The following is a 9,890-nucleotide window of genomic DNA, read 5'->3' on the forward strand; positions in this document are numbered from 1 at the left end:
TTTAAATTTAATCTCGCAGAAGCAAAAGGATAAAGTGCCATGGGGAAGGGCTGAATAAAGGGAGGGGGGCTCCGTCGGCAGGTTATAATAACCAGGTTTAAGTGTTGATGGCCAGGGTGTAGTGACATCTTTAAAATGGAGACAAAAGAGTAAACCCAAGGGTGCTTTGCAGAAAGAAACGGTGACCTTTTACAACAGATCGAATACTAGAGACTAAGGCAGGAAAGAACCAATGGTGAAACTATGTAAGCTAGTGGGAAGAAAGACTCAATTGAGATGAAAGGAAAGGAGGGGCATTTAAGGAGTCTGATATTGCAAATACTAACTGCAGGCATTTTAGAATTAGCACAGGAATGAGAGGTGAGAGGTCAGGACTGAATGATGGATTTGGGAGTCTTGGAAACACAAAACCCTGAAATCTCTGTGGCTTAACACAATGAAAGTTTATTTCTCAAATTATGCTCCACTGTAGAATGGGTGGCCCTGGGTCTTCTAGGGATCCTGGCTTCTTCCATCTTTTGGCACTGCCATCTTAAATGAGTGACATCCAAGGTGGCTGCAGAAGGGTTCAGTCATAAGGACCTCATGGGAAATTTTAGAGGCTCCAAAGTGGCATGTATCACTTCTGCCCACTTTCTACTGGGGATCCTGCTGAACTGGCAAATCCTATCTTACTGGTGTTCCCAGAAAAGGAAATGGAATTCATGAGAACTTGGCCAGTCTCTGCTATGGGATGGACACAGACACAGACACAGACACACAGACACACACACGAACAAGAAGAAAACTATAGGACTGGATGAATTCATCGAGGGCATGGAGATAAAGGGAAAATCAAAGAGGGAGAGTTCAAGGAACCCAGATAACAAATAGAAGATTCTAGGGTACCTGGGTGGCTCAGTCAGTTAAGCATCCGACTTTGGCTCAGGTCATGATCTCACGGTTTGTGGGTTCCAGCCCCGCATCGGGCTCTGTGCAGACAGCGAGCTCAGAGCCTGGAGTCTGCTTCAGATTCTGTATCTCCCTCTGTCTCTGACCCTCCCCCGCTCACGCTGTCTCTCTGTCTCTCTCTCTCAGAAATAAATAAGACATTAAAAAAAATAGAAGATTCAGCAAAGAATTTAGACATGTTGTTAGAAAGCTTGGAAGAGATCCAGCCTTGTATAGAGTTGAAAGTGGCAAGAGGAAGGAAGGTAAATTTGGATAAGAAGGGAAAACGTCCGCTTTTGCTAAGACTCTTGCTTTTGAAGACAAAAAAATCAAGATAATTAGGAAAGGACTCAGGCATCTATACCCCACCTCAAACTATCATTAGCTTATCTTTACGATCGATCGGTCTGAAACCTAAACCCTTCTGCATGGCCTTCAATGTGCTGGCCCAGCCTATCTGTCCACATCCCACCATGCACTTCCCAGGTACCCAGAATATCCTGGTTACTAGGTTCACAATCTCGGAGTCTACCTACCCTCCCATCTTCATGGCTTTGCTTTTATAGCTGTTTCCACTCACCATAGTCCTGGCTTTCCTCAAGCCCTAAGTCAAATGCCACATCATTGAGAATGAAGCCTTTTCTGATCTTCTCTATCAACATCAACCTCCCCACATTCCAACAGCCTTTTGGTCTTTACTTTGGCACATGAGACCATCTACTTTGAATCGGTTGTACGTTCACTTGACTGTCTCCCTCAGTAGACCATGACTTTCCCAAGCACCAAGCAGCATGCCTGTGATGCAGAACCCCAGGACGGCCCAGACAACACTACAGTCTAGGTCAGGGAATAGCAAAAGTTTTCTGTAAAAGACCACATAGTAAGTATTTTAGGTTTTGCAGGCCATATGGGCTCTGTCACAGCTACTCAACTGTGCCATTTTAGTGTAAAAGCAGCCATAGACAATATGTAAATGAATGGGTATGGTTTTGTTCCAATAAAACGCTATTTATGAAACATGTAGTGGGCCAGATTTGATCCATGGGCCATAATTTGCTGCTCCCTGACATATGGGAATGACGCTTCCTGGAGCATACTTCCTCTGAAGTATAATCTAGGAAGTCTCAACGTACACCTTAGTTATCCGTGTATCTTCCGCCCCACCTCCCACCAGCACCTAGAACAGAGCCTTCCACGTAGTAGGCCCTCAATGTTTATTTTTCTGAATTAAATATGCCTGGAAAGATAGCAAGTCAGTGAGTCATAATAGCATTTTGAGAGCTTAATTACCTTTGAAAACTATTTTTTGCAAGATTGTACTCAAGTAGCTCAGGAAGCAATCATGTAAGCCCAAGAATCATAAAAAGAATGTGACAGGGGAAGATGTGAGCTAACAACATCTAGGGATTAGCAGCCAAAGAGAGAGAATCCGCCATCAGAGCTGGGTAAAAGCAACAAAAAGGCATTTCAATCCTCAGAGACCAGCGTCGAGGGACATCACATCATATGTAATAGATGTCTCACAACACCCTCTAAATCCGTGTGAATAATGCATTTAATGCCAGCACTTCAATGCTGGAAAGGTGTTCATGATTTGGAGGAAACTCAGAGGCCAACCAAAATGATTAAGAGACTGAAAGGACTCATTTACGAGTAGCTATAAAAGAAGCCAAACACGTGCTTGGCCTGCTGATGGCCAGAGCGAGATGGGAAAAAGGTTTACAGATTAGTAAATGCTATAAACACCAGGAAGGGGAGGAATGATGGTCAGCTCTATTGCACTAGCTCTCTTGCTATGGACATATCTCAGGCATTGACAAATTCCTCTCATTATTGGGTCTTAAAACATTTACAGGCCTTCTGAATAATATATAACCGGGAATGCTGTGATTGGTAATGTTCCATTATTACAGAGGAACACGACTGCTCCAGAAGAGCAAATAGAAGACAAATTACAGGGAACAGGATTGCTCCAGAAGAGGAAATACAAGACAAATGATTGCTTATTAAGGGAAGAAACATTCCAGGCATGCTAAGCGTGCTGAGTGAATTAAAACGCTCCAACGGTCCACTCCTAGAAATGGGCAATATATGCAACCATGGGTAATGTTATACAGCATAAAATTGCTGAAATTTAATACAAAGGTAGAAATATGGCCAGAAAATTTCTTCATTCCTTCTGTCATTTCATCATTGATTTCTCCATCCACCCCACATATCTAATGCTTACTCATTATCTGCCAGGTCCTGTGCCGGTGATACAAAGGTTAATAATACACAGAGCCTGTCCNGAGAGAGGATAATGGGGGGGGGCAAAGGAAAGTGGGACCTACCCCAGATGGGAGAGAATAGGAAGGTTGGGGAGGCTTCCCAGGTAAGCTGGCATCTGAATCAAGTCCTGAAGGATTCTGAGGAGTCTGCAAGTCAGAAAGAATGAGAATAGGCATCCTAGGTGGGAAGGGTTCTAGATTCAACTTGCTAGAGATGACAAAGTGCTGGACCATTTTGTCACAACATATGTGGGACTGACCAGTAGTTCAGGTTGACAGAGACAAATAGTGTAAAGCATGTGGTAACCTTAAAAATAATAATTGAAGGGGCACCTGGGTGGCTCAGTTGGTTAAGCGTCAGACTCTTGATTTTGGTTCAGGCCATAATCTCACATTTGTGAGACTGAACCCAGTGTCAGGCTGGGGGTGAAGCCTGCTTGGGGTTCTCTCTCTCCCTCTCCCTCTGCCCCTCCTCCACTAGCATGCACGTGTGCACTCTCTTTCTTAAATAAACTATAATAATAATTGGAATATATTAGAATCATAGATGATTTTGATTTTCCTTGATTTTTCTGTCTTTTCCAAAACTTCTCCATTAATAAAAATCACACCTTTATGCAGACAAATAATTCCAAACATTTATATAGGACTTCTTCTGTGCCAGATACTATTCTAAGCATTTTGCATATATTAAGCAATTGTACCCACATAGCTCTGAGAGAAGTATTATTGCCCTGATAACACCGATGAGGATAGGAGGCAGAAAGAGGTTAAACAATTTGACATAGAGTCAGGAATAGAGCAGTGTTTTCTACCTGGGGAATCTTGCTCTAGAGCCTCTGCTTTTACATGGGCTGTATTGCTACTAACTTTAAGTTGGAAGCCTATTTTCATAACATTTACTCCCATAATCCCACTCCAAAAAATGGGTCTGACAAAGAATCAGAGATACAGCCAAATATTTTGGGAGAAGAATGTTCATAGCCTCAAAATTTATAGTAGCAAAAAAACAGAACTATAAATCACCTATGTGACCTATAATACAGAACGATTAATCACGGTCTAAACTATTGGGCAAGCACACTGTAGAAGAAAAGTTAAATGATATAGGAAATGCTCACTAAAAAGGTCAAAGAGAAATGTAAGATACAAACTGTATTGGCATAATCCTGGTAGTGTGTTTGTGTGTGTCAGGGAAAGAAATCCACTAGTTAGACTGGGAGTCAATTCCAGTCTTTTTAAAAAAAATTATTTACTTATTTTGAGAGAGACAGAGACAGCATGAGTGGGGAAGGGGCAGAAAGAGGGAGAGAGAGAGAGAATCCCAAGCAGGTTCCGCACTGCCAGTGCAGAGCCTGATGCAGGCCTTGAACTCATGAAACCACCCATCATGACTAGGGCCAAAACCAAGAGTCAGACACTTAACCAACTGAGCCACCTAGGCGCGCCTCCAATTCCAATCTTAGCTCTTTCATTTAATTAGCTTTGTGACCTTGGATAGTAATTGAACCTCTTTGTATTCCAGTTTCCTCATCAGAAAATGGGGGTAAGGGACAGCTGGGTGGTTCAGTCAGTTAAGTGTCTGACTTTGGCTCAGGTCATGCATGATCTCATAGCTTGTGAGTTCGAGCCCTGTGTTGGGCTCTGTGCTGACAGCCCAGAGGCTGGAGCCCACTTTGGATTCTGTGTCTCCCTCTCTCTCTGTCCCTCCCCTGCTCATGCTCTGTCTCTCTCAAAAATAAACAAACAAAAAAAGAAAATGGGGGTAATACAGTTGTTGTAGTGGCTAGAAAATTATTAATACAGGTAAAATGATTACAATACAGGCTGGTAAACACTCAGTGTCTACTATCAAAAAAAAGCAGAAACCCTATTTAAAACTTACAGCTACATTTAGCTAGCAGTTTGATAAGACTTTATAGTCTGCGGTCTAATAGGTTACAACAGCATCTAGTTATTTTTTAAAAATAATTGGAAGTGAGATAAAGGGCACTTTCCATTACAAATAAAAACTATTTGCTTTCAAAATCTGCTTTCTCAAATTTTAAGATATACCAAACACTCAACCAACCACTGAAGTGTTTTAGAGTTTCCTTTTTCACCAGATACCGTCCTAAGACTAGAGACCTGATGTTTTATTTGGGTAGAATATTCTTGAGTTGTGACAGTTTTAAACTATTCAGAAATGTGTTTTCATGTTAGAATCAATTGATGGATGGAAATTACAAACTGATTTTTCAAGGGCCCAAAGCCTTTCAAAACCCTATTTCTCATCCAGGTTTTAGAATCACCTTAATGTCACTAGTTTTTAAATATTAAGAAAAAAATAGAAAGAAATAAGCAATTTCAATAGTTTTTTTTTTTTTCCCCATTAAGGAAATTCTTGTAGTCCTCTTCAAAGCCGCTTTCCAGGGCTGAGGCTACCGAAGCAGATGGGCTATACTGAGGGAGATGAACAAGGGCCTGGGGGTAGGGGCATGTAATTTTCACTGCTTGGCCCAGAATCTGCAAAGTCAAAAGGAAAATGCTTAAGCACTCTTTTTTTTTTTTTTTAATGTTTGTTTATTTTTGAGAGAGAGAGACAGAGTGGGAGCAGGGGAAAGGCAGAGAGAGAAGGAAACAGAATCCAAAGCAGGTGCCAGGCTCCGAGCTGTCAGCACAGAGCCTGATGCGGGCTCAAACTCAGGAGCCGTGAGATCGTGACCTGAGCCACCGAGGCGCCCCTTAAGCACTCTCTTAAGGAAAGGACAGAAAATCCTTGAAGGAAAATGAGGTATTCTGCTTCTCACAACATTCGGAACCCTATTTCCTCCCAAGTTTTCACAGTGCCCCCTTCCTCTCTCTCTTCCAGGTCTCCTACGTAAAAGCGATTGACATCTGGATGGCGGTGTGCCTTCTGTTTGTGTTTGCTGCCTTACTGGAATATGCAGCAGTGAACTTTGTCTCCAGGCAACATAAAGAATTCCTGCGGCTCCGGAGAAGACAGAAGAGGCAGAATAAGGTACAGTTGACCCTCAGCGCAGACAAAGTCAGGTAGAGCTTGAGGTAGTTACCAGGCAATGTAATTGAGAAAACAGAATACATAATGAGCAAGAAGCTAAGATTAATTTTTGTCCTGATTTGTCCTACTATACTGAATTACTGCTCCACTTAGTCCTTTTAAATGAGGGCAGGGTTGTCACATTCAGCAAATAAAAACACAGGACATGCAGTTAAACCTGAATTTTAGAGAAACAAATAGCATTTTGTGTAAATATGCCCCAAATATTACCTGGGAGATACTTGTATTAATAAAGTGTTTATCTGAAATTAAGATTTAACTGGGGGCCCTGTGTTTGATCTGGCGACTCTAACTGGAGATATATACTCAACTTGACAAAATTGCTTTAAAATCCTGTTGTTCTGAATATTAATAATTTGTGGGGATATGACTTTGGGGACAGAGCTGCTATGATTGACTTTTTCATCAATTGCTCTGGTTTCATGTAAATAAGGCCCTGACCCATGTGGGTCACAACTTGATAAATCCAATCAAACTGACCTCATTATCTCGACTTGAACTTTAACACATAAACCCAAATTTTACACTATCCAGAGGTTTGAGGCTTCAAATATATGGCTCAAAATCATTAGCTCTAGTGACTCCCAAACTTGCGGGTACATTAGGGGTGTATTAGAGGGACATTAGAATAGCCTGGAGAGGGGTCTTTCAAAAATCCCAAACGCTGGCCAGACCCCATACCAATTAAATCCCAGTCTTGGGACGGGGCTCAGGAGTCAGGATTTCTGAAGCTCCCCCCAGGTCATTTCAGTGTGGGGAAATGTTGGAGAAGCAGATTATAAACGTTGGTTTATAATCTAATTTCATAGAGGACACCAGAAGGCTTGCACTTGTTTTCCATTTCACATTCTGGGAGAGAAACAAGCCCTTTGATATGGAGAATGTTAGAGCCTGTAACAATGTCGCTAGAGAACTGAAGCTAAAACTTTAGGTACAGGAAATGAGAATTTTCAAAATCTGTTCCCCTCAAATCTGAGAAATTAACCCTGCTATCAGAGCCATAGTTATGTGCTACTGCTACTCTGTTGGAACAAAACCAAGAATGTTTCATTGTCGATCTTAATGCTTCCAAATACCCTGATGCAAAGCTAAACATTTGTTGTGACTTAGATATTGGTTACATTGAGGAGCTTGTATATGTACGAGCTCAGAGAATCCTGACCTCATCTGCCAAAACCTTTCCTCTACATACTCTGGACTGGTATCCAGCTGGTTGCCCCCATTTCTCTTCTCAACCTCTTAGGAATATTTTGTTCTACCTCAGCCTAGGGAAACACACACATACACGCTCTTTGCTATACATTGTTGAACATCAAGTCTTCCTTGGTTTTCTCCTCCTCACCTTCCGGTTGACGATAACCATTTCTTCAACCTCACCTGCAGAAGTCTAGCACAACGTGGCACATGTGCCATCCAGGAAATTAGTAGAATGTGAGAATTCAGCCAATAAACTGTATTCCCAGAATTCCCTGGCTTAGCATAGTAGATGGCCACGGACCGCAGTCTCCTAGACCAGACGTGAAAAATGGGTTTCATGTTGCTTTCCAATTCTGAATCATTGGTAGGACCTCCTTGGAATGCTATGTGGAAGATTCTTAGGCTGTAACTGTAGCTTATCTCATCATCAGAATCACGTGGAATGCTTGTTGAAAGTACAGCCTCTTGCACAAATTCCTAAACCTAGGAATCACAGTCTGCAATGGGAGGTCACTAAGAATTAGTAATTTTCACAAGAGTCCCAAGTGAGTCATATTATGAGAAGTTTGAAGAAACCTGGGCAGTATTAGAGCAGGCAGGAGAAAATAAGAAAGATGAAGTAGTAGAAAATGTGGTTGGAGGAATGGGTGATTTCAGATTCATATACGACTTTGCAGGCCAGTCCTTCAGTCCTTTATAGGAATGGATTTTATTCTAACTGACTGCAATATGTGAATTAGTTTCAACATAGCAAATGTCAGTCTATCAGGTGGGTAGTCCATGAGGTCAAAAGAAGCAGCTGCAGACCAGTTAGGAGGCTATTATAGAAATCTTCCAATCCACGAGCATAGGAGGTCTTCCCATTTCTTTGTGTCATATTTAATTTCTTTCATCAGTGTTTTACAGTTTTCAGAGTACAGACCTTCCACTTCTCTCATTAGGTATATTCCTCAGTATCTTATTATTTTTGGTGCAGTTGTAAATGGGATTGTTTTCTTCTCTTTCTGCTGCTTCATTATCGGTGTATAGGAACGCTACAGATTTCTGTATGTGGATTTTGTATCCTGCGACTCCACTGAACTCATGTAACAATTCTAACAAGTTTTTGATGGAGTCTTTTGGGTTTTCTATATATAGTATCAGGTCATCTGATACTTTCAAATAGTGAAAGTTTTACTTCTTCTTTACCAATTTGGATGCCTTTTATTTCTTTTTGCTGTCTCACTGTTGTGGCTAGGACCTCCAGTATTGTGCTAAATAAAAGTTGGAAGAGTGGACATCCCTGTCCTGTTCTGACCTCAGGGGAAAAGCTCTCAGTTCTTCCTCATTGAGGATGATGTTTGCTGGGGAGTTTCATAGATGGCATTTATTATGTTGCAGTGTGACTCCTCTAAAACTACGTTGTTGAGGCTTTTTTTTTCATCATGAAATGGATGTTCTACTTTGTCAAATGCTTTTTTCTGCATCTATTGAAATGATCATACGGGTCTTAACCTTTCTCTTATTGATGTACCATGTGGATTTATTTGCAAATATCAAACCACTCTTGCATCCTCAAATTAAATCCCACTTGATATGGTGAATGATTTTTTTTAATGGATTCTGTTTGCTCATATTTTGTTGAGAATTTTTACATCCATGTTCATTGGGGATATTGGCCTGTAGTTCTCGTTTTTAGTGGTGTTTTCATCTGTTTTAGGTAACAAGGTAATGCTGGCCTCTAGAATGAATTTGGAAATTTTGCTTCCTTTTCTATTTTTTGCAATATTTGAGAAGAATAGGTATTCAACAATACAAGAAACAATAGGTGTTGGCGAGGATGTGGAGAAAAAAGAACACTTGTACACAGCTGGCGGGACTGCAAACTGCTGCAGCCACTGTGGAAAACAGTATGGAGGTTCCTCAACAAGTTAAAACTGGGGGCACCCAGGTAGCTCAGCCGGTTAAGCGTCCGACTTCGGCTCAGGTCATGATCTCATGCTTTGTGGGTTCGAGCCCCATGTCTGGCTCTGTGCTGAGAGCTCGGAGTCTGGAGCCTATTTCAGATTCTGTGTCTCCCTCACTCTCTCTGACCCTCCCCTGCTTGTGCTCTGTCTCTCAAAAATAAACAAACGTTGAAAAAGAGGAAGGAAGAGATCAAGATAGTATGGGTACTGCAAAGAGGAGCAAGGACACCTGAAATGGTGGATAGTGGTGGACATTATGGGAAGACTCCTTTGAGATGCCAGTTGGCATTGGTTTTCACTGCTTTGTCTTAAACTGAGAAATCCAAGTTTAAGTGTTTTGCATGGAGATGTTGTGTTGGACTATGCGTCTCAAAATGGTCATTCAAAATACAAAGCTTAATGAACAAATTTAAGATTTAGAGGCAGGTGGGAAACAAAACAAATCATGTTTGGACCTTTACAGCCAAGGCTCTTACTTTCATTGAC

The 9,890-nt window shown here is 41.5% G+C and overlaps 1 protein-coding gene across 2 annotated transcripts in view; it reads left to right on the plus strand.

Moving 5' to 3' along the window:
• GLRA2 (glycine receptor alpha 2) overlaps window positions 1-9,890 on the plus strand; it is a 175,750-nt gene that overhangs the window by 134,123 nt on the left and 31,737 nt on the right. For both annotated transcript variants that reach the window (XM_077761387.1, XM_077761388.1), the window contains exon 8: window positions 6,052-6,201. In XM_077761387.1, coding sequence (XP_077617513.1) covers window positions 6,052-6,201 — 150 coding nt within the window. The remainder of the gene's footprint in view (window positions 1-6,051; window positions 6,202-9,890) is intronic.

The sequence above is a fragment of the Crocuta crocuta genome, unplaced genomic scaffold, assembly GCF_008692635.1.
Source record: "Crocuta crocuta isolate KB4526 unplaced genomic scaffold, BGI_CrCroc_1.0 scaffold593, whole genome shotgun sequence".
Taxonomy (NCBI): Eukaryota; Metazoa; Chordata; class Mammalia; order Carnivora; family Hyaenidae; genus Crocuta; species Crocuta crocuta.